Below are 25,591 nucleotides of genomic sequence, written 5' to 3'. Positions count from 1 at the left end.
ATTTAGCATCGTTGACATATTAGGTCAATCCATAGCCTAAACCGGGGTAAAACAGGAATTCTAACATTAAGTGAATTAAATCAATCATATGTCTTAATTAACGTTGAACACTTAAGTTACATAGGTTACAATAAACCTTTAATATCTTAAAGGTGTTGATTAAAAAAAAAAGTAGACCGTCAGAACGCACTGTTTGAGTTTGCAAACCGGAAGGTAAAGAGTCAATTCTTATACGAAAGGGAAAGCCCCGGTTTCGCGGATTTGGTTATGTGAATGAGAGACAGAGTTTACGGACTATTTGATTCGTTGCAATAAAAGAAGGAACATAATAGCCTACTGATTTTCTTCACTTGCCTACCTGCAGTTATATTGCAGGTGTGTTACCGTCAGTTAGGTTATTCAACACATTTACTAATCAGTTGTGATTTAATTTATTTAAATGATCAGTTTACACATTTTCTCAAAAGGAACATTTATGGATTTGGAGAATAGCCTCGAGCCATTCTTGTATTGGCATGGCAAATTACATTATTAAACTCCAAATGCAAAACAACATTTGGATACTTTCGTGGAGAAGGAGACTGTGCCTAGGCTATAGAAAACATAAATTGAATTGGCATTTGAATCACTGCTATGTTTTGAGACGACAAACACCTGAGGCTGATTCCAGGATACTTGATCCGTGTTCATGCCGAGGACCATGACCATGAACGGTCACCAGACTCAAACCACAGTACCACTGGATTTGCGCACCACCAAGAGGGAGTGTGGGAACGGTGCCGAAGGGACTCCCACCAGCAAAGGTCGCTCCGTTCTGGTGAGAGTGCCGTATCCCATCGCCCCACTCACGGAGGATGGCTGTCCAAACGGAAATCCCAGCCACACTGTGGAGCCGCTGGCGCATCGTTGTGGATCATCGTTGATTAGACCTCCTGTGAACACGGGAAACCCGGCAGTTCTGGAGAAAAAACACTCCCCAGCTGTAACTTCTCACACGCCATTCACTCCGAACCCTGGTGAGCGCAGCACAACAGACACACGAACACAGGACATATCGTCCTCGAGGCTTCCTTTTAGAAAACGTCAATTTCCTACCGAATGGGAGACGCCGGAACAGTCACGTACCCCACCCGGGAGAGAGGAGCGCTTATCCCCCTACAAAAACAAAGACTTGTGCTGCAGACCGAGTCCTCCAAAGATTGTATTAAAGAGTTACGACGATGAGAGCATTGGTTCCCTGGCATCGGTCTCACACAGACAATTGTCCGTCGCCAGCGGGTTTGACAATGGACACCAAAGCGTCGATCCGGTTCGTTCAATGCAAGCACTCCGTCCTTACTGTAAGTTAGTCGCCCTTGCAAAATACACGTAAAATAAATATTAAAATGAAAGTGTACAGCCCATTACATTATTATTCAAAGTTTATCCCATCGTATTTTCATGTTTCCTAATCGAGCAAAACAAAATGCGTAATCATGACAGTCATGTTATAACTGTATTAATTTGACTATAATCAAAGTTATTGGTTTGAAAGAGAGTATACTTATGAATCAGTTAGTGGTCATTTGCCTTTGAGTCAAACTGTTTTTTTTTCTGTGGAATGTTCCTTCATAGAACGTGTGTGTCATTGTGCAGTGATGGTTAGTCCTGTTTTGGAACCCGTCATTGAGAAACTGTTTTGCCAGACCTTCCAGCGATAAATTATTGAACTGATTAAAAACTTGCAAAACATGTCAATGGGTCATCTGTAATTTCCTTATTTCACAGTATTGTACCAAACATCTCTCTCGATCTGCCCCCTCCCTCCCTCGGTCACCCAGATCCCTATCCAGGGTACCCATTCTACTCCTGGCCCAGCAGGTCACCGCTGGTTGTGAACGTGCCTGTCTCTCACCTCCAGTCCTCTCTTTACCCGACGGGACACACCGAACACCTGCTGGCAGATGTTGCCCAGGCAACGTGCCAAGATGACGACGGCGACACGTATGTTTGTTTTTGAAAACCCTACATGCATTGAACTTCAGTTAGTCTCATGAAGCAGATAGGGTCTAGTACTGTTGCCCTCTGAGGGTTCCTTGCTAACCCTGACTACCTGCTAGGCGCTATGGACTGGGTCAAGTTCAGTAGGTGATTTTTGTTTTCCATTTCAAAACATTTTACATATGACCCTGATCAGTTAGGTATGTGTTGGAGGGAGAGGAGATGTCACACAGTCTGTTTGTTTTGGTCTATGATTCCCCTGGCTGTGAGGGGTGTTGGTGGTGAGAGGAGTGTGCTGTGTGTACCCTTACCACACCACATTCTCTACCTTCATTTCACTTTCTGTCTCCGTAATGATTAATGGAGTCAATTCTCTGCTCTGCTGCTCAGTGAAAGTGTCACTGGGTGAGGGGGATTCTGGGATTGAACTTGACCTCTGATCTGTACTGTGTGTGTGTCGTGTTCTGTGTCTGTTTGCATTGTTTGTGGGCGTCTTCATATGAGAGACAGGCTTGTCTCTGGGAGGCTGGGATGACTATTACAGTAAGGTGACCAGATACCTACACACACAAAAAAATGAAGAAAGAAGATAAAAAATATCCCATGGAATAATAATACAAAAAAAAAAAATATATATATATATATTTTTTTTTAAAACCCCTTTTTCTCCCCAATTTGGCGGTATCCAATTGGTAGTTACAGTCCTGTCCTATCGCTGCAACTCCCGTACGGACTTGAGAGGCGAAGGTAGAGAGCCGTGCGTCTTCCGAAACACTACTCAGCCAAGCCGCACTGCTTCTTGACACAACGCCCACTTAACCCGGAATCCAGCCGCACCAATGTGTCGGAGGAAACACCGTACACCTGGCTACAGTGTCAGCGTGCATTGCGCCCGGCCCGCCACAGGAGTCGCTAGTGCGCGATGAGACAAGGACATCCCTGCCAGCCAAACCTTCCCATAACCCGGACGACGCTGGGCCAATTGTGCGCCACCCCATGGGTCTCCCGGTCACGGCCGGCTGCTCACAGCCTGAACTCGAACCAGGTTCTCTAGTGGCACAGCTAGCAGCGTCTTCGACCACTGCGTCACTCGGGAGGCCACCCATGGAATTATTTTTAACTATACATTTCCGCTACAATCCTTTTCAAATACTTATTTATAACATAAATGGATTAACCCCTCAAATGTTTCTTAATTTTAGCCTACCTTGGTCATTTTTGAATCACCCCAGTTTGGTAGCCTATGTGGTTGGAAAGGTTTTCTGGCTATGGGCATGGTTGTTCATGCGGTTGTTACAATGCATCACTGACCAAATGTTCTCATAGAAGGGAGCAAACAAGTTTGATACAAGTGGTGAGACAAATTTGACATTGAAATCCGATTGCATACAGCTTTTGATTACTGAAATATCAGCCTCAATTTAACTTCAGAGTTGCTTTTCTTTCTGGGGGATAATCAGGGACATTGCCAGTACTAGCCTGGGACAGGCCACCAAAATCGGGGACGTCTGGTCGCCTTTTGTTAGAGGTTAAGGAGTGGATGTGGTACATTCAACCACATGTTAATACCAACCTCACGCACCGATGCCCTCTCCGACCTTCTACACCTGAGCACTCACCTGTTCACTGACAGAAATGCGAGGACGATACAAAAATACTCATGTGACTGAAATAAGTCCTTCCAAGCATGACGTTGCAAAGTCATGTTCCTGTAGTTTAAGTGCTGTGTGTCACTGTCATTTGCATCCCATCACAACAAACACATGATCGAGAAAGTGCAGACCTGGCTGTGGGTTTCGAGCCATGGCAGTTCCGCTTGGGATGATTTCATGTGATGTAGAGCCCAGGGACCAGCACTGAAATCAATCAGGAAGAAAACACCTTGCAATCTGATCACAGGATGTTTAAGATGTATAAGAGTGCGTTTACATTTCAGTGCTCGTTTTTTTTGTGGCTTTTTTTAAATGTATATTTAAAAAAAAATAATAATAATCAAACAGTACCTAGGCGGTTGCGCTGGGGCTTTTGGTTGCTGTTCTCATGTTTGGGTGCTGTTCTTATGAAGTCAAACTACTTGTTCTTATGAAGTCAAACTACTTGATGAAGTGGTAGACTGTAAAGAAGTACATTTCCCTGGCTGGTACCTACTTGTATTGTGGTCTGTCTGATGAAAAGTTAGATTTCAGCAGAAAGACAGCGCCGCTTCTCAGCCCCCCCCACCATCCCCAAGTGTGTCTGTGTGTGCGTGTGTACTTACGTCAATGGGGTGTTGATCCTCAGTTCTCATCACCTCTGAGCCCCTCAGTTTCGGGAAAACCTCTGAGCGTGCGCCTCTCAATGTGTGACTGCGGTTTTCTCAGGTCTTTCTGTATCTCTCTGTTTTCATTTCTCTGTGTTTTTAAATGAATGAGCTCAAAAACCCAAACATCCGCTCCTCACTTCCTCATTTACCGCTTTCTCTCTCTCTCTCTCTCTCTCTCTCTCTCATATCGATCTCTCTCGCTTTTTCTTCAAATCACTTCCCTGCTTATCTCTCACTAACATTCTCTCACCCCTGTCTCATTCTCCCCTGTTCATCTCTCACCCCTCTGTGACACACTCCCCTGTTCATTGTCCTTCTAGCTGCTTGAATGAAAGACAGGTGTGTAGTCAGTGCAGTAACATGGGGGTAGTACACAATGTATTTGAGTATAGTCATGCTTATAGAATACAGGTGGGGATGAAGTTTGTTCAGCAGTTCCTTGTAAACCACATGTATTGTACCCAACAACTTTGGCTCACCGCTGTGCTTGGCCAGGGATATGCTTCCAACCTATGCAGACATGTAGGTAGGGGAGGGGTCAATAAACTGGAGGAAGTAGCTATAGTGCTGCCATGGCAAAAATCTAACTTTATTTGTATAGCACATTTCTTAGAGGATACATTTGCATTTCAAAGTGCTTAACATATTAAATAGTAAAGCAAAATAAGTGGACATGAGACTAATTGATTAAAATAAATATAGAATGGTATAAAAAAAGTAAATAGTATAACTAAAAGCACCTTAAGTAAAAGTATGGCTAAAAATGTCTTAAGATTTTTCTTAAAAATGTCTCCAGTTTCTGAGGCCGCCCTCAGATCCTCCGGCAGTCTGTTCCAAAGGCCAGGACCATAGAGGCTGCTTTAAAGATCAATGAAGTAATTTTTTTTTTCATCGTTTCCAAAACTGACAGGCAAGCATAAAGGCTATGTCAGGCTCCAGACTTAGGGTGGCTCAGTTGTTAGAGCTTGGTGCTTGCAATGTCAGAGTTGTGGGTTCAATTCCCACGGGGGTCCAATTTGCTAAAAGTAAGAAATGTACGCATTCTGGATAAGAGGATCTGCTAAATGACTAAAAGGGTTTTTAAAAAGGATTTATTGTAAGTTGGACTGTGGTGTGTTTCTGGTTCCCCTTTGTTTAATACACCTGTCTTAAAGTCATCACTCGCTCAGCTGGTCTGCTGGCCACAGCAACCCGCATTCCCTCGCCTCCCCCCAAACAGGATACCGCATGTACGCCACTGCCAGTCTCTGTGCGCGTGTGTGTGTGTGTGTGTGTGTGTGTGTGTGTGTGTGTGTGTGTGTGTGTGTGTGTGTGTGTGTGTGTGTGTGTGTGTGTGTGTGTGTGTGTGGGGGGGGGGGGGGGGAGTGCGGCCCTGCGCCTGTGTGCTTTGGATTAGCTGGTGCTGTGGTCTGCCCCACTTCCAGGAACAGGAGAGCACACAGTTTCATCTTGAGAGAAAGAGAGCGAGAAAGAGAGGAACCTTGTTCAAGTGTGTGATAATCTCACCATTGCACTGAATGGAGACACTTGTTACTAGTAGAGGTCGACCAATTATGATTTTTCAACGCCGATACGATTATTGGAGGACCAAAAAAAGCCGATACCGATTTAAATCAGCCGATTTTCCATTTTATTTATTTGTAATAATGACAATTACAACAATACTGAATGAACACTTATTTAAACTTTAATATAATACATAAATACTATCAATTTAGCCTCAAATAATGAAACGTGTTCAATTTGGTTTAAATAATGCAAAAACAAAGTGTTGGAGAAGAGCGTAAAAGTGCATGTAAAAAAGCTAATGTTTAAGTTCCTTGCTCAGAACATGAGAACATATGAAAGCTGGTGGTTCCTTTTAACATGAGTCTTCAATATTCCCAGGTAAGAAGTTTTAGGTTGTAGTTATTATAGGACTATTTCTCTCTCTACGACATGTATTTCATATACCTTTGCCTATTGGATGTTCTTATAGGCACTTCAGTATTGCCAGTGTAACAGTATAGCTTCCGTCCGTCTCCTCGCTCCTACCTGGGCTCGAACCAGGAACACACCGACAACAGCCACCCTCGAAGCAGCATTGCCTATGTAGAGCAAGGGGAACAACCACTCCCAAGTCTCAGAGCGAGTGACGTTTGAAACGCTATTAGCGCGCACCCGCTAACTAGCTAGCCATTTCACATGGGTTACACCAGCCTAATCTCGGGGGTTGATAGGCTTGAAGTCATAAACAGCGCAATGCTTGAAGAATTGTGAAGAGCTGCTGGCAAAACGCACGAAGGTGCTGTTTGAATGAATGCTTACGAGCCTGCAGCTGCCTACCACCGCTCAGTCAGACTGCTATATCAAATCATAGACTTAATTATAACATAATAACACACAGAAATACGAGCCTTTGGTCATTCATATGGTCGAATCTGGAAACTATCATTTCGAAAAATAAACGTTTATTATTTCAGTGAAATACGGAACCGGTCCGTATTTTATCTAACGGGTGGCATCCCTAAGTCTAAATATTCCTGTTACATTGCACAACTTTCAATGTTATGTCATAATTATGTACAATTCTGGCAAATTAATTACGGCCTTTGTTAGGAATAAATGGACTTCACACAGTTCGCAATGAGCCAGGCGGCCCAAACTGCTGTATATACCCTGACTGCTTGCACGGAACGCAAGAGAAGTGACAGAAATTCATGTTAGCAGGCAATATTAACTAAATATGCAGGTTTAAAAATATATACTTGTGTATTGATTTTAAAGAAAGGCATTGATGTTTATGGTGAGGTACATTGGTGCAACGACAGTGCTTTTTTCGCAAATGCGCTTGTTAAATCAACACCCGTTTGTCGAAGTAGGCTGTGATTCAATGAGAAATAAACAGGCACCGCATCGATTATATGCAACGCAGGACACATTAGATAAACTAGTAATATCATCAACCATGTGTAGTTAACTAGTGATTATGTTAAGATTGATAGTTTTTTTATAAGATAAGTTCAATGCTAGCTAGCAACTTACCTTGGCTTCTTGCTGCCCTCGTAACAGGTAGTCAGCCTGCCATGCAGGCTCCTCATGGAGTGCAATGTAAGGCAGGTGGTTAGAGCGTTGGACTAGTAACCGGAAGGTTGCAAAAACGAATCCCCGAATCCCCCCTGACCAAGGCAGTTAACCCCCGTTCCTAGGCCGTCATTGAAAATAAGAATGTGTTCTTAATCTGACTTGCCTAGTTAAATAAAGGTGTGTGTGTGTGTGTGTGTGTGTGTGTGTGTGTGTGTGTGTGTGTGTGTGTGTGTGTGTGTGTGTGTGTGTGTGTGTGTGTTAAAAAATAAATAAATCGGGAAATCGGTGGCCAAAAATACCGGTTACCGATTTGTTATGAAAACTTGAAATCGGCCCTAATTAATCACCCATTTCGATTAATCGGTCGACCTCTAGTTACTAGGTCAGTTAGGTGTTGATAGCTTTTTGAGGAATGTTGGGAGAGGCACCTCGCAAACACTCATCTGGGGACTCTTTTTAATCAGAACTGATGCCATTACTGTTGCCATCCTCATTGTGCTGCAATAATGCATGTTTGTCGTCTACTCACATACTCCACAAATACATGTTTACTACGTGACGAAAAGACTGCTGCAGATTCATTCATTCTGCTTCCTCACTGCATGGGAGAACCCAGTCAGTTGTTTTTGATGGATTACCTATTATCACCGTAATCACTTGAGTGCCAATGTTGATCTGGTGGGAGCTTTTAGGCAAATTAAGATGGTAGTGAAGTGCTGCTACTGTGAGCTGCGGACAGACATACAGTGCCTTGCGACAGTATTCATCCCCCCCACTTGGCATTTTTCCTATTTTATTACAACCTGGAATTAAAATAGATTTTTTTTTTTTGTGGGGGGGGTTGCATCATTTGATTTACACAACATGCCTACCACTTTGAAGATGCAAAATATTTTTTCTTGTGAAACAAACAAGACAAAAAAAACTGAACTTGAGCGTGCATAACTATTCACCCCCCCAAAATCAATACTTTGTAGAGCCACCTTTTGCAGCAATTACAGCTGCAAGTCTCTTGGTATGTCTCTATAAGCTTGGCACATCTAGCCACTGGGATTTTTGCCCATTCTTCAAGGCAAAACTGCTCCAGCTCCTTCAAGTAGGGTGGGTTCCGCTGGTATATAGAAATCTTTAAGTCATACCACATTCTCAATTGGATTGACATCTGGCCTATGACTAGGCCATTCCAAGACATTTAAATGTTTCCCCTTAAACCACACGAAGTGTTGCTTTAGCAGTATGCTTAGGGTCATTGTCCTGCTGGAAGGTGAACCTCTTTCCCAGTCTCAAATCTCTGGTAGACAAACAGGTTTCCCCCAAGAATTTCCCTGTATTTAGCACCATCCATCGTTCCTTCAATTCTGACCAGTTTCCCAGTCTCTGCCAATGAAAAGCATCCCCACAGCATGATGCTGCCACCGCCATGCTTCACTGTGGGAATGTGTTCTCGGGGTGATGAGAGGTGTTGGGTTTGCGCCAGACATAGCGTTTTCCTTGATGACCAAAATGCAACATTTTTGTCTCCCTATCCCTAAGAAGTTTTAGCAATGGCTTTTTTCTCGTCACTATTTCGTAAATCCTAGCTCTGTGGAGTATACGACTTAGTGGTCCAATCTCCGCTGTGGAGCTTGGCAGCTCCTTCAGGGTTATCTTTGGTCTCTTTGTTACCTCTCTGATTAATGCCCTCCTTGCCTGGTCTGAGTTTTGGTGGGTGGCCCTCTCTTGGCAGGTTTGTTATGGTGCCATATTCTATTTTTTTAATAGTGGATTTAATGGTGCTCATGGGATGTTCAAAGTTTCAGATATTTTTTTTTATAACCCAACCTTGATCTGTACTTCTCCACAACTTTGTCCCTGACCTGTTTGGAGAGCTTCTTGGTCTTCATGGTGCTGCTTGCTTGGTGGTGCCCCTTGCTTAGTGGTGTTGCAGACTCTGGGGCCTTTCAGAACAGGCATGTATACTGAGATCATGTGACACTTAGATTGCACACAGGTTGACTTTATTTAACTAATTATGTGACTTCTGAAGGTAATTGGTTGCACCAGATCTTATGTAGTGGAGTCATAGCAAAGGGGGTGAATGCATATGCACACCACTTTTCGTTTTTCTTTTTGTATTTTTTGTTTTTGAAACAAGTAATTTTTTTCACTTCACCAATTTGGACTATTTTCTGTATGTCCATTACATGAAATCCAAATAAAAATCTATTTAAATTACAGGTTGTAATGCAACAAAATGGGAAAAACGCCAAAGGGGATGAATACTTTTGCAAGGCACTGTAGCGCTTGGCTATTTGCGCAAGGGATAAGTAGTTTCCACGGGATCAGAGCATCATTTTTTCCCCCCTTTCATGCTGAGTGGTTATCAAGTGAGCAAAAAATATTTTTCAAGTAGTCTATGTTGGGGATGACCTCGTCATGACCTTGTCATTCTCAATGGATGTAAAAAGAGACTTAGTTGACTCGCTGTTTGAGGTGAAGAAAAAATTACTTTCAGAAGTTCCACTGTGGTGGTGAGTTAAGAAATACTATCAGATCCTCAAATGGGCACATTTGTGCCTTTATTTGCGTGCAGACCAGGTAGCCTAGGCCTACCGTAAATTCCGGACTATAAGCCGCAACGTTTTTCCCACACGGCTTAAACAATGACTCGGCTAATATGGATTTTTCCCTTTTTCCCGCTTTCAATTTTTTTTTCTTCCAAAAAAACACATTCTGTGACGTGCTCAGTTTTTTGCCGGCATGAAGCTTTCATTAGACCAATGAAATTGCCGAACGGGTTAAGGTCAAACAACTTTTTTGTTTACTGTTTAGATTAAATCGAGCGCTGTCAAACTTCCCATCATTCTGATTACGGTCGTCATTTTGTCACCCTCATCATGGCAAAGACACGGAGAAATGCATATGATGCAGCTTTCAAGTTGAAGGCGATTGATCTGGCTGTTGGAAAAGGAAATAGAGCTGCTGCACGGGAGCTTGGTCTTAATGAGTCGATAAGACGTTGGACCGGTAGGCACCTGTGGCTTATAGACATGTGTGGCTTATTTATGTTCAAAATAAAAATATTTGTTTAATTCAGTGGGTGCGGCTTATATTCAGGTGCGCTTAATAGTCCGGAAATTACGGTTCTTGTATGTATAATCAGGTGCTCGTCCTTGCTCAACATTAACAGAAGCGCTACAAATTACAGTTAATAAATTGACAACTCCTAAATGGAATAAAATAAACCAAAACTTGTTCCTCATAAGTGTAGCCTAGGTTGTGCGGTCCTCAAACAACGTGTCCACTCCGACAATGAGAATGGTAAAAGACTGTTGTAGTAATAAATTGAATGCATTACAGAAATTACCATAAAACATTGTAGACTAGAAATTGGGGAAATGAAAGGTAAATTTACTACTGGTGATTCAGTGAACGGATTAGTCCACTGAGACAGGTGTGAATCCATCAGGTCACTTTTGACATAAAAATATATATATTATATACTGCTCGACCAAACAATCGACAAGTCGACTAAATGTGGTCAAGCCATTTAGACAGATACACTTGTGAATGTGGTGAGTGGCATTTGTACGGTATGGGTGGTTCTCACTTACCGGTAAGGGGCGCTTTGAGGAAAGAAAACACACACGGCCAAACACAATTTCTGCTTTTCACACTGATCAGACGGCTGAGTGGCTTCACTGTGCTGTATGGCCGTTAGTCAGGTCAGATTGCGAGAGAGGGACGTCAACACTGTTGCACGTTTTACTGTTATGAGACTGTCTTGTGGTCACCTTCAGTGCACCAGCACCCGTGCCGGTTAGAACTACACTTGTATGGAGATGGGTTTCAATTACAAACTGTCATTCCTATTGTGTCTTTCTCTATGTGAAAGATTTGTTTACTCAAGTTGAATAAGAAATGAGGAAAACAAGGTTGTATTGGCTATGGTTTGTTGACATGTTTTGGTCTGTTACACTAGCTACACGGATGAGATGGCTGGTTGTGATTGGTTAGACCTGCCTTCTGCATTGACCTCAGTCAAACACCCGCCTCCAAACCTCAGGCTCTGTATAATGTTACCACATATCTCCACACCTGTGCTATGCATTATACGTGTTGTGTTGTGATTGTTTTGTGAAAGATGCATCCATCCAGCCACTCTAAGTGTGTGTGAATATGAAGGTCTATGGTGACACAGGTTGATCAGAGATGAACAATGTCTCAATGATCAGTCTGTATTAGTAACATACTGCCCTGTACAACACAATATACTCCTAATGCATAATGTTAGGTTTAATTACTCATAAGTGCAGGTAGGCACGCACCTGTCTTCAAGAGAGGCAGTTATGAGATCCACCCAAGGCTGTATGCTGATAAGTGTTCTGTTAGGACTTGCCTTAAATCAAGCTCAGAAAGAATGTAATGTTTCGGCTTGGCACCCAAATATTACTTTAGCTGTCAAGTCCGTCTCTCTCTGCCTGGCAAACCAGAGCTAAGCTGTATGACCTCTCCCTATTTCACACACGAGCCCTCCAACATAAGTTGTGAATTATTATATATATTTTTAAACCTGTGTTCACTTTGATGTTGATGCTAAGGGAATTGTTGGTTCAAGCTATGGACTAGTACTACAATTTCTACTGAACAAAAATACAAACCCAACATGCAACAATTTCAAATATTTTACTAAGTTAGTTCATATAAGCAAATCAGTCAATTGAAATAAATTCATTAGGCCCTAATCTATGAATTTCACATGACTGGGAATACAGATACGCATTTGTTGGTCACAGATACCTTAAAGGTAGGGGCATGGATCAGAAAACCAGTCAGTATCTTGTGACTGATTTGCCTCATTCAGTGCAACACAGCTCCTTCAGAGTTGATCAGGCTGTTGATTGTGGCCTGTGGAATGTTCTCCCACTCATCTTCAATGTCTGTGCGAAGTTTCTGGATATTGGCAAGAACTGGGACACGATGTCGTACACCGATCCAGAGCATAAGTTGTGAGTTATTATATATATTTTTAAACCTGTATTCACTTTGTTGATGCTAAGGGAATTGTTGGCTCAAGCTATGGACTTGTACTACAATTTCTACTGAACAAAAGGCTCTGGTGATATCAGCGGATAATTGGCACGACAATGGGCCTCAGGATCGTGTCACGGTATCTGTGTGTATTCAAATTGCCATTGATAAAATTAAATTGTGTTCGTGGGCCATTATTTGGCAAAGGCTCTGAACATTCCTGCAGTCAGCATACCAATTGCATGCTCCCTCAACTTGAGACACCTGTGGTACTGTGTTGTGACAAAACTGCAAATTTTAGTGGCCTTCTTTTATTGTCCCCAGCACAAGGCGCACCTGTCAAATCTAATTTTATTTGTCACATGCGCCAAATACAACAGGTGTAGACCTTACCGTGAAATGCTTACTTACAAGCCCAAAGCCAACAGTACTGCTCAAGAAATAGAGTTGAGAAAATATCTACTAAATCAAAATAAAGTGAAAATAAAAAGTACCACAGTAGAATGACGTAACAATAACGAGGCTATATACAGGGGGCACCGGTAGCGAGTCAATGTGCGGGGGTAGCAGCAGTATAAAAACAAAGGGCGGCCGGGGGGGAATGTAAATAGTCTGGGTGTCCATTTGATTAATTGTTCAGCAGTCTTATAACTTGGGGGTAGAAGCTGTTAAGGAGGCTTTTGGACCTAGACGTGGCACTCCGGTACCGCTTGCCGTGCGGTAACAGAGAGAACAGTCTATAACTTCAGTGACTGGAGTCTTTTGACAATTTTTGGGGCTTTCCTCTGACAGGTCCTATTATATAGGTCCTGGATGGCAGGAAGCTTGGCCCAAGTGATGTACTGGGCCGTACGCACTACCCTCTGTAGCACCTTACAGTCAGAACTGATCAGTTGCTGTGTAATGATCATGTTGTTTAATCAGCATCTTGTCATGTGGATGGATTATCTTGGCAAAGGAGAAATTCTCACTAACAGGGATGCAAACAAATGTGTAAAGAATTGGAGAAATAAGCTTTTGGAACATTTCTGGGTCTTTTTATTTCAGTTCATGAAACCAACACTGTGTTTATATTTTTGTTCAGTGTAGTTATGTGGAGGACTGTATGACATATCAACTCACAACTCTCTGAAAGAGAGTGACATGTTTTTGTCTCGGGACATTACATTTGTATTGTATAGGCCTGCAGCACATACCATTTGTGACCAGTGTTAGAAAGCCAACAAGGTAGATGCTGGAGATTAAAAAGGTTTTCTGCTAAATTTGTTTTGTATAAGAGCAATGCATGAAAGATGGTCTCTTTGTGTGTAGGCCTATGTATTTTCTTTATCTTCCCTTTCCAGTATGCAAATATGTTACTCATCTCCTCAGACTTTAGTTGTATGTGCAGTAGGTAGACATGCCAAACACCAATATGTTCTTTAGTCTGTTGTAACTGTTTAAATGGACAATAGATCAGGAAGTAAACAAAAAAAAGCTTATTACCATAAATGTGCTAACCCCAAATTCTTAGTGAAGGTACTTTTAAATGATTCTCTCTCAAACTGTCCCTACCCAATTTCCTGTCAACCTTTTTTCTCTTGTTCTGCATTTACAATTGATATTCATTGGAGGAAGCTGAAAGACATGAAAACACACAAAGCCCCTAATGGAGACCGTAGTTCTAATGGTTTAATGGTGATTATCTTCCCCAATACAGAGAGGGCCGTGCCATTGTCACAAAACAGGAAATTACATCAAACCAAACGGGTGTTTACTGAAATTAGCATATAATGTCAAAAACAAGGACATTTAAGTGACCCCAAACTTTTGAACGGTAGTGTGTGTATGTATATATTTTTGTACGATAAGTGTGTACACACACACCAAAGTTTGGGGTCACTTAAATGTCCTTGTTTTTGATTGAAAATCACTTTTTTTTTGTCCATGAAAATAACATCAAATTGATCAGAAATACAGTGTAGACAATGTTGTAAATGACTATTGTAGCTGGAAACGGCCTTTTTTTAATGGAATATCTACAGTACATAGGCATACAGAGGCCCATTTTCAGTAACCATCACACCTGTGTTGTGTTAGCTAATCCAAGTTTATCATTTTAAAAGGCTAACTGATCATTAGAAAAACATTTTGCAATTCTTAGCACAGCTGAAAACTGTTGTGCTGATTTTTTAAAAAAGCAATAAAACTGGCCTTTAGACTAGTTGCGTATCTGGCGCATCAGCATTTGTGGGTTTGATTAGACTCAAAATGGCCAGTAACAAAGCACTTTCTTCTGAAACTCGTTAGTCTCTTCTTGTTCTGAGAAATGAAGGCTATTCCATGCGAGAAATTGCCAAGAAACTGGAAACTGGCTCTAACCAGAATAGAAAGGAGTGGGAGGCCCTGGTGCACAACTGAGCAAGAGGACAAGTGCATTAGTGTCTAGTTTGAGAAAGACGCTTCACAAGTCCTCAAATGGCAGCTTCATTAAATAGTACCTGCAAAACACCAACAGTGAAGAGGCGACTCCGGGATGCTGGCCTTCTAAGCAGAGTTCCTCTGTCCAGTGTCTGTATTCTTTTGCCCATCTTAATATTTTCTTTTTATTGGCAGTCTGAGATATGGCTTTTTCTTTGCAACTCTGCCTAGAAGGCCAGCATCCCAGAGTCGCCTCTTCACTGTTGAGACTGGTGTTTTGGGGGAACTATTTAACAAAGCTGCCATTTGACCCAACCTTTGAAAAGTAGAGTATGTGTGTATATATGTATATAAAAAAAAATCTCCATGAATTCCTGTCGTTCTTCCTTGTTCCTATGTTCTTTCACTTTACATACTATATAAACAGCAGTTTCCTAGTCAACTTGAACAGTTTAACAGGCTTTGTAATGAGTCATGCACCACACTGCTCTTCTCTCAGCCTAACTGTCAGTTGTGGAGAATCAGGTCATAGGTCAAGTGAAGTTGGCCAGTGCTCGGCCATTCAGTAATGGTGCAGGGGCAGACAGGTGAGATACATTTATGGGTTAGCCTGACTTTGTCAACATATTGTAGGTTTGTGTAAAGGTTTTACACACAGTCAGCCATCACATGCCAGTTAATGTGTCAGTCTGTTTGTAGGCCATAGGATTTCTCAGGTCAGTCAATCAGTTTCTATCCTGGCCCAGAGTTAGCTGGCTTAAAGGTTAGTCAGGGTGTCAGTGGGTTTCTGTGTCATGACATATCAGCAGCCACTTTACAATCATGCTGGAGTTGTGAAAAAGTGTGTCAATTTGTGTGCATTTAAATATGAGTTTGTGTGTATAAGAATGTATGTGTACCTGTTATTTGTGTGTAGTTTTGACTCTGGTGTATGTGTTACAGGGCTCTTCACATAGCAGTGGTGCAGGGGCAGGAAGCTCAGATCCAAAGAATGATCCTTCTCCTGGGACTGGTTCACACAGACCTGGACATCTACAACAACCTAAGACAGGTGAGATGCATGTACAGCTGAGCACACAGCTGTGTTTTCAGAAATGTCAGGACTTTTGAGTGTAAAAATCCTATTTTCCCTAACCCCATAACCCTTAAGATTAAAATAGCATTTGAAAAAAACTCCTGAAGACCTGAAAAAGTAGTTAGTCTACCTTGTTAGGACATTGGGGTCCTGATAATGTAGGAAAACAAGTACACACACACTTGCCACTCACTGCAGATTTCAGATCACAACAAGGAAAGTTGTGCCCAGCCTCTTTACCGTACACAGACACACACCTCTCGGCTGCCGGTTATCAGAAGAAATGTAGTTTCTGGTTACCTGTGCTTACCGCAGGCCAAAGTCACACGCACAAAACTATTGCTTGGAAGGATGTGCTACGATTGGTATCCTTTGTTCAGGGCTGTGTGTTCTGAAGTGATGTTTTGTGCTCTGTTCTCTTTTCATCAATGCCCCATGGCCTTTTCCCATCACTTTCAAATGAGTCCTCTTCCTCCCTCCAGTGTGCCATCATGTCCTGTCAATGCCACATCCCCTCTGCAGCTTTGTTAGTCTGCCTAATCACCCCAGAGAAATCACCCTGAACCCTTCACACACACACACACACACACACACACACACACACACACACACACACACACACACACACACACACACAGAACTGGGGTTTCAGACAACACATCGCTCACTTACCAGAAATAACGTCAGTAGTTTGTGTGTTCTCACCATTGAGGTGAGACTGAGGCATTTACAGTGATATCCTGTCTGTAGTGTATAGTCTAGCAGACAGGCTGTATACGTTCATGCCATGTGAGGAGCCAGGGGGAGATTTCAGTACAGGCTGAGAGACATGATGCTCGCCACAATGATGTGACTACCAGATAGGCCTGTGCTAGATAACAAAATGACCCTATTGCCAAGCCTGAGAACAATTTTTCATTGTTTATTAGATTTGTCAGTGATAATCAAATAAATGACTATATAGGATAGTCTGTAACCCAAAATAAACATCTTAAAAACACACTGCACAATACCTTTACATTTTTTTGTCAGCAAATGTTTATTTTTTTTAATTCTCTAGCCATTCTAAGCAATTCAATGTGTTGTGCAGTCCAAACAATACTTCAGTGGTCACTTTTTAATTAAACGGTTTGACAGAGTTAATACCAGTACTGAGTTGCATGTGCACATTGTGCGACTACCAGATCAGCTGCAGCACTGGTGCTATGAAACAGCTGTTTGATACTCCCACACTGTCACTACTACTAACCAAACACTGACATCTACTAGCTGGTGCACTTCCCAATTCTCTGGCCAATGCTACTCCCATGTTAGATTATTCAAGTTCCCTGGAAACTGTTCAGATATTGCAAATTAATGACCATGGCCTTAACGCTACTGTTGCCACTTTGTACATTATGCTTTGTGTGTGTGTATGCTTGTGGCATGCAGTGTATTGTGTGAGGCTTCTACAGTACACTTCTACAGTGAGGCTTTTACATGTGCACTTAGTGTCCTCATTCTGAGAAGTCACATGACCCCGCTCTGCACTGTTTCAACATAAGTTGTTGCTGAGGTTGAGGGTAGAATCAGGGACTTTCCCTTTCTGTGCTAGTCGCCATCTCTCTGATCTTATCGCAGTACATTGAGTTGACCCCTCCTATAACTGCATAAATTATACAAAATAACTAGTAGAATGAGCTCTTCCATGGTATGTCAAAGGCCTTTGTTAGTCTTTCCTGGGCAGTTGCACAACTATAACATTAACAGGTCATACCAGGAAGTACACCCTATGCACACCTTTAGTTTCTCATATTGTTTTTACCTCCTCCTGTTCTTTGTATCCTTGTCTTTGTCTGGCACACACCCACCCGTTCAAGGCTTTTCCTCATACCTAGAACTCTCCCCTCCACTCCTCTGTTCTTCTGGTTTATCTGCTCATTTCGTCGGAATGTAACTCTGGACACAGCCAGCAGGGGAGGGAAGGGATTTTCCCTCTTATCCCGTCTATCCCCTTGCCTCCCCTCTCTACCACTTCCAGCTATTCCTCTCCCTGGCTTTCTTACCCTAGGCTCCCCCTTCTCTCCCTCCCCACACTCTGCCCCTCTTATCTGTGCTGTTTTTGTTTGTCATTCTGGAATGGTTTACAGGAAGCTAGTACTAAAGTCAATGAACTTGAGTGTTTTTGGACCATCATAAAAGCTTTGATTTGGTATTGCGACATGTTGATGGTTACGTCCTTTACGGCTTCATGTTCAGGGACATTCTAGGAAGTACAAGATGACTGAGTCAGACTGTTGGTAGTTCATGGGAGGGCAAACACTCGGGTGTGTGTGAGATCAGTCATGAGTAACTGAAAATTCAGGGAAATAGGAGTGTTTTCTCAGGAAGTGAGGGCCACTGGCATTGAGACATTTCACCAGTGTTTTCTCCCGCCAGTGCTTTGGTATTTTACTGCTGTTCTTTACTGGAACAAAGTATTTTTGCTCTATGCAGGCTGATCCAGATCGCAGTTTATTCATTGTGGAACAGACGGTTGTAGGTTACTGCTGTAGCTTACATCTTAATACTGCAATTTCAAATTTCTCAAGTAGACAATATTGCATTTATACATAAAATATTTTCATAACCATTGCAGAATAAATTCTTCAGCTTTTCTGTCCATGATGGGTTCATCTAGACTAAAATAAATTACCATGTAGATCTAATTTAATTGGGAATATTAGATATTATTTCAAGTATTTTGCATCAAAGTAAGCATGGTTTATAACATGCAGTAGAATTTAACAAGGGAACAGACAGTTAATATTTTACATTGAAGTGTGTCTACCACTAACTAAGTAGATAGTTTCAGAATAAGGGCAGTGCAGCATAGGTTTGAGAAAAAGTAAATGCAAATAATTAGGCCCTATTAAATTCAAAACGATCCGTTTACAGGTCCCGAGTGGCGCAGCGGTTTAAGGCACTGCATCTCAGTGCGCCACTACAGACCCTGGTTCGATTCCAGGCTGTATCACAACCGGCCGTGATTGGGAGTCGCATAGGGCGGCGCACATTTGGCCCAGCGTCGTTAGGGTTTGGACGGGGTAGGCCGTCATTGTAAATAAGAATGTTCTTAACTGACTTGCCTATTTAAATAAATAAAAAAAGGTCCACAGCAATTTGCAGATGTCTTTCATAAACTGTCAGCCTAGGACTACAGAAAATGTCACTGCAAAAGTTTAACATTCTACAATCCCTTCCAAAGACATTGGATCAAGTTCGCTATTGCCTTTAGAAAACGGCCTCGCCTAATTCGAATACTTCCAAACTATACAGCAAATAAGGGCGTTATTGTCACCATCAATGATGAATGGACGTTTTTCAGCCGGTGTTAACGTAAGTTCACAGCGCAGTTTCAGGACGGGTCTATAACGGGAAACATGCGTATGTATGGCGTATGCCAAGTTTATAAATCAATACTTTTGTACGTGCGCAGTATTTACATAAATGGTGACAGCAGATATTTAGTGTGAAATTTATCCAACGTTTATGAGGCTCCTGGTTTTCAAATGTTCTTGTTTAATGAGATTGTTGTTTAAAGATTAATTATCTCCCTCTTTCTCAGACCCCTCTTCATCTGGCTGTGATTACCCATCAGGCCCAGCTGGTGGGGGCGTTGCTGCATGCGGGTGCTGACCCGGGGGCTCTGGACCGTAACGGTCAGACAGCGGTCCACCTCTGCTGTGAACACGGCCAGCAGGCCTGCCTCTCTGTAGTCCTTTCCCACCCCTCCATCTTGACTTGCCTGGAGGTCAGGAACTATGAGGGTAAGTTACTACTTCTATGTTGGGATCGATTCCATTTCAATTGAGACAATTCAGGGGATTAGTTTAAATTGAATTCATCGATTCAAAATTCCCCTGAACTTTCCACTGTGACCTAATTGACAGTCTGTTTCTGCTATAGCCAGCTCCTTTGTGGTAGTCATGCCAGACATGGCTTGGCTAAAACAATAATAGATCTTTATTTAACCAGGTAGGCCAGTTGAGAACAAGTTCTCATTTACAACTGCGACCTGGCCAAGATTAAGCAAAGCAGTGTGACAAAAACAACACATAAACAAACGTACAGTCAATAACACAAAAGGAAAATAGAAAATCTATGTACAGTATGTGCAAATGTAGGGAAGTAGGCAAATAGGCCATGAGGCAAAAATAATTACAACTTAGCATTAATACTGGAGTGATATGTGCAGATGATGATGTGCAAGTAGAGGTACTGGGGTGCAAGAGGGTAAGTAATAATATGGGGATGAGGTAGTCGGGTGTGCCATTTAAAGATTGTACAGGTACAGTGATCGGTAAGCTTAAAGTTAGAGGGAGATGAGACTCCAGCTTCAGAGATTTTTGATGCGGAGAACTGGAAGGAAAGGCGGCCAAAGGAAGTGTTGGCATTGGGGATGACCAGTGCAATATACCTGCTGGAGCGCGTCCTACGAGTGGGTGTTGCTATGGTGACCAGTGAGCTAAGGCGGAGCTTTACCTAGCAAAGACTTATAGATGACCTGGAGCCAGTAGGTTTGGCGACGGATATGTAGTGAGGGCCAGCCAATGAGAGCATACAGGTCGCAGTGGTGGGTAGTACATGGGGCTTTGGTGATAAAACGGATGGCACTGTGATAGACTACATCCAGTTTGCTGAGTAGAGTGTTAGGGGCTATTTTGTAAATGACATCACCGAAGTCAAGGATCGGTAGGACAGTCAGTTTTATGAGGGTATGTTTGGCGGCATGGGTGAAGGAGGCGTTGTTGCAAAATAGGAAGCCGATTAGATTTAATTTTGTATTGGAGATGCTTAATGAGTCTGGAAGGAGAGTTTACCGTCTAATCAGGCACCTAGGTATTTGTAGTTGTCCACATTTTAAGTCAGAACTGTTCAGAGCAGTGATGCTAGTCGGGCGGGAGGGTGTGGGCAGCAATCGGTTGAAGAGCATGCACTTAGTTTTACTAGCATTTAAAATCAGTTGGGAGGCCATGGAAGGAGTGTTGTATGGCGTTGGAGGTTTGTTAGCACAGTGTCCAAAGAAGGGCCAGATGTATACAGAATGGTGTCTGTGTAGAGGTGGATCAGAGAATCACCCGCAGCAAGAGCGACATCATTGATGTATACAGAGAAAAGAGTTGGCCCGAGAATTGAGCCCTGTGGCACCCCCATAGACTGCCAGAGGTCCGGACAACAGGCCATCTGATTTGAGACATTGAACTCTGAGAAGTAGTTGGTGAACCAGGCGAGGCAGTCATTTGAGAAGGCAAGGCTATTGAGACTGCCGATAAGAATGAGGTGATTGACAGTCGAAAGCCTTGGCCAGGTCGATGAAGACGGCTGCACAGTACTGTCTTATCGATGGCGGTTATGATATCGTTTAGGACCTTGCGCGTGGCTGAGGTGCACCCATGACCAGCTCGGAAACCAGATTGCATAGTGGAGAAGGTACAGTTGGTTTCGAAATGGTCGGTGATCTGTTTATTAACTTGGCTTTCAAAGATTTTAGAAAGACAGGGCAGGATGGCTATAGGTCTATAACAGTTTGGGTCTAAGGTGCCTCCCACTTTGAAGTGGGGGATGACCGCGGCAGCTTTCCAATCTTTGGGGATCTCAGATGATACGAAAGAGGTTGAATAGGCTAGTAAAAAGGATTGCAACAATTTCGGCAGATAATTTTAGAAAGAGGGTCCAGATTGTCTAGCCTAGCTGATTTGTAGGATCCAGATTTTGCAGCTCTTTCAGAACATCGGCTGTTTGGATTTGGGTGAAGGAGAAGCGAGGGGTGGGGTGGGGGGTTGGGCAAGTTGCTGCAGGGGGTGCTGAGGTGTTGGCCGGGTAGGGGTAGCCAGAGGGAAAGCATGGCCAGCCGTGGAAAATTGCTTATTGAAATTATCGAAGATTTCAGTGGTGACAGTGTTTCCTATCCTCAGTGCAGTGGGCAGCTGGGAGGAGATGCTCTTATTCTCCATGAACTTTAGGAATTAGTGCTACAGGAAGCAAATTTCTGTTTGAAAAAGCTAGCCTTAGCTTTCCTGACTGAGAATATTGGTTTCTGACTTCCCTGAAGAGTTGCATATCGCGGGGGCTATTCGACGCTAATGCAGAACGCCACAGGATGTTTTTGTGCTGGTCAAGGGCAGTCAAGTCTGGGGTGAACCAAGGGCTAAATCTGTTCTTAGTTCTACATTTTTTTTAATGGGGCATGCTTATTTAAGATGGAGAGGAAAGCCCTTTTGAATAGCAACCAGGCATCCTCTACTAACGGGATGAGGTCAATAACCTTCCAGGTCGATTAGAAAGGCCTGCTCGCTGAAGTGTTTTAGGGAGCGTTTGACAGTGATGAGGGGTGGTCGTTTGACTGCGGACCCATTACGCACGCAGGCAATGAGGCAGTGATCGCTGAGATCCTGGTTGAAGACAGCAGAGGTGTATTTAGAGGGCAAGTTGGTCAGGATGATATCTAAGAGGGTGCCCATGGTTACGGATTTTGAGTTGTACCTGGGAGGTACCTTGATAATTTGTGTGAGATTGAGGACATCTAGTTTAGATTGTAGAACGGCCGGGGTGTTAAGCATATCCCAGTTTAGGTCACTTAACAGTACGAACTCTGAAGATAGATGGGGGCCAATCAATTCACATATGATGTCCAGGGCACAGCTGGGGGCTGAAGGGGGTCTATAACAAGCGGCAACGGTGAGATGTATACTACTGCCCCAAATAAAGCCAGTAACCCCCCCACAATGTTTACAACATTCATGCCTAATGTATGGTAATTCCCATATTCATGTGGGAATATTTGAGTTGCGACACAGATACTAACGTTATATGTAGCACACATTTCAAATGGTTGCTTGACTGACTTAAGTTGTGTAAGTTGAATAGAATTGCACTACCTATTTGATATTAGAGCTTAATCTACTGGTATTATTGATTCTCACATATCCCCCTGTTTGACTCATGCTGTGGGTCCCATGGTGGTGGGTGTGTGAGGCAGAGAGGGGAAGAGGGCATTTCCTGCTGTGGTGGTCTGTGTGACAAGTCTGGGCACAGCATGGTTTGCCTTGTACTCAAAACAGCAGAAAGCCCCTAGAATACACATGGGCTCTAGAGCGTGTGTGCATGTGATTCTCTTAACTGCTTATTGTTCCCCCCCTCTCTCCAGGACTCACCCCTCTCCACCTAGCTGTACAGGGTGGACACAAGGAGCTGGTCAGAATGCTGCTGGATGCTGGGGCGGACATCAACGCTATGGTCAGTCACCTTCCTCCCCTACCTAACTCTCCATCTCTCCCCTTAATGCTGGGGCATTTCAAATGGGCTTTGAGTTATACTGAACCTACTGCATCATCCAATTACTCAATACCAGGTAATACTCATTAGAGTAATTCCAGTTCCACTTTACAGAGTGTCCCCATTCTCCTCTCTCTAAGCAGGACATCAAGAGTGGCCACAGTCCTCTCATACACGCAGTAGAGAACCACAATATGGGCATGGTGCACTTCCTCATAGAGGTAAGGCTATGTGTGTATGTGACTCAGCTATTCTACTGAAGTCAGCTCATCTATATTTAAAATGGTCTGTAGGTCCCCCCCGTTCCCCTTTTTAGGTTTCTCTTTCCTTTCTGGGAAGATGATTTACAAGAAAAACGTTAAGTGACTCTGTTTAGTTACACATCGTCAAAGACTGACCGTGCTACTTATTTTTACCGCTTATATCTTCTCATCAATCTCCCGCTTCCTCTGTCCTCTCTCCCTGCCCCCTCCTCATCAGAATGACTGTAATGTGAATGTCCAGTCGTACAGTGGGAACACGGCCCTGCACAGTGCCTGTGGGCGAGGCCAGGTAGACACAGCCAGGCTGCTACTGAAGAACAGAGCCGACAGCAGTGTGAAGAACTACCACAATGACACCCCTGCGATGGTGGCCAAGAACAAGAAGGTGAGGGAGGAGAAAATTAATGCACTGGATCTATGGAAGAGGGTCTTTTCTTCTGTTTAACGCTAATCAATAGCTTTACGCATATGTAGGAGAATAAAAACTGAAGTTAGCGGGTTAAAAAAATGATAGTGTGGACACAGGACTAAACTAATCCTTGTGGGTGCTTCCCTCTAGTGGCTGTACCTAATAACAATTGTCATTTCTTGTCAACGGCAAAACAAACTGTACCAACAATAAAACACAAATAATGTAAGGAATGCGATCACTCAGTAGCAGGCCCCACAGATGCAGTGAACTCACTAGTTGTCATTGCAGCACTGTTGCTGTGTGTCCTCTCAGGTAACCTAACCCTTTAGATCTCTGTCCTCAGGTAACCTAACCCTTTAGATCTCTGTCCTCAGGTAACCTAACCCTTTAGATCTCTGTCCTCAGGTAACCTAACCCTTTAGATCTCTGTCCTCAGGTAACCTAACCCTTTAGATCTCTGTCCCCAGGTAACCTAACCCTTTAGATCTCTGTCCTCAGGTAACCTAACCCTTTAGATCTCTGTCCTCAGGTAACCTAACCCTTTAGATCTCTGTCCTCAGGTAACCTAACCCTTTAGATCTCTGTCCTCAGGTAACCTAACCCTTTAGATCTCTGTCCTCAGGTAACCTAACACTTTAGATCTCTGTCCTCAGGTAATAGATGTACTACGAGGGAAGGGCTCCAGAAACCAGCAGCCCAAAGCTCAGCAGTGTGTACCAGCCTCACCACACAGGAGCACACCCCACTCACAGAACAGAGGTAATGGTGAGACGAGTACACACTTATGTGCATCGTGCATTCAGGCACACAGTAAACTCATCACACCCCTCTGTCCCCAGGTTCTCCATCTCCCAGCCTAGGCCTTTCACCATTGGCCACTCCCACAGCTTCGCCTCTTCACCGCAGCGCATCCCATTCCCCTAGGGCACCTCCCACTCCCTCTCCTCACAGCCAATCAGCAGAGAGCCTGTCAGGCCGCCAGTCTCCAATGAAGACCCAGGAGAGCGAGCAGCTGCCGGTGAGGCTAGGTTCCGACAGGATGACTGCAGTGGACATCAGCCTGGCCCAGAGAAGGACGTACTCACTGACCCACAGCTACCCTCCAGCAATGCACCAGTCCCCCATCACTGATGCTCAAATAGGACATTTACTAACCTACTACTCCCCTGGAGTCCAGAGACCTCTTTATCCAGAGCCTCCCTTTATCCTCCTCCACACCAACATCCCTTACCCAGCCACTGTCTCTACTGCCTCCCAAATGACCCCTGGCCAATCCCGGCCCTCCAGCCACTGCAGCGACCAATCAGATGTCTCCATCACGAGCAAAGGTAACAGTTGACAAAGAGGTGCGCTTTCAGTGTCCCTGCCGAGTTAGGTTCCACCACTGTTTGAGTTATTGGTTAGTGACTAGAAGGACTTGAGCTTAAAACGAGGAACAGTTTATTTACTACTGTTGGACTATAGAGCCTATGCTGGTATGATTATGTACCTCTAGCGCTCAGCTGGATGCATATGGATTTGTAAAGAGACTAATGCAATGAAACCTACACTGGAAGAATAAACGTTATTGCAGTTTCCTGAATAAACTTCATTCAGAACTTATCACCGTGTGTGGAAACTGGAGCTCCACCAGGTCTTGAATGTTGCTACCTTAATTGAAATTCATGATTTCTTTTCTGGTTAACTATAATAATGTAAGTGATAAGTCCAAGAATAAATATTTTTCTACATTAAGTTATTTTCCTATGCACTGTTATTTCTTCTCATGCATAGCACCACACGGCCGA

The 25,591-nt window shown here is 43.3% G+C and overlaps 1 protein-coding gene across 2 annotated transcripts; it reads left to right on the top strand.

Moving 5' to 3' along the window:
* Positions 1-257: 257 nt before the first annotated feature.
* LOC106605697 (uncharacterized) lies at positions 258-25,542 on the top strand. 2 transcript variants are annotated; one of them, XM_014201592.3, is made up of 9 exons: positions 258-1,340; positions 1,821-1,983; positions 15,701-15,809; positions 19,420-19,621; positions 23,002-23,090; positions 23,270-23,350; positions 23,610-23,777; positions 24,458-24,563; positions 24,644-25,542. In XM_014201592.3, exons 1-9 carry the CDS (start codon positions 689-691, stop codon positions 25,141-25,143), a joined length of 2,070 nt encoding a protein of 689 aa, XP_014057067.1. In that variant the 5' UTR covers positions 258-688; the 3' UTR covers positions 25,144-25,542. The 2 variants fall into 2 exon arrangements, with proteins under 2 accessions (XP_014057067.1, XP_014057068.1); XM_014201593.3 differs by having other exon boundaries at positions 260-1,340; positions 23,273-23,350.
* The last annotated feature ends 49 nt before the right edge of the window (positions 25,543-25,591 follow it).

Source organism: Salmo salar, chromosome 05 (genome assembly GCF_965601325.2).
Source record: "Salmo salar chromosome 05, fSalSal1, whole genome shotgun sequence".
NCBI classification, from domain to species: Eukaryota; Metazoa; Chordata; class Actinopteri; order Salmoniformes; family Salmonidae; genus Salmo; species Salmo salar.
The sequence above is the reverse complement of the archived record's forward strand: the minus strand, read 5'-3'. Positions and strand labels throughout refer to the sequence as shown.

Excerpts from the sequence above, each read along its gene's own strand:
- LOC106605697 (XM_014201592.3), top strand. The coding sequence starts at position 689 with ATGCCGAGGACCATGACCATGAACGGTCACCAGACTCAAACCACAGTA. Across the intron at positions 1,984-15,700 it reads CAAGATGACGACGGCGACAC|GGCTCTTCACATAGCAGTGG; the intron begins GTATGTTTGTTT and ends TATGTGTTACAG. Across the intron at positions 23,778-24,457 it reads TGGTGGCCAAGAACAAGAAG|GTAATAGATGTACTACGAGG; the intron begins GTGAGGGAGGAG and ends CTCTGTCCTCAG.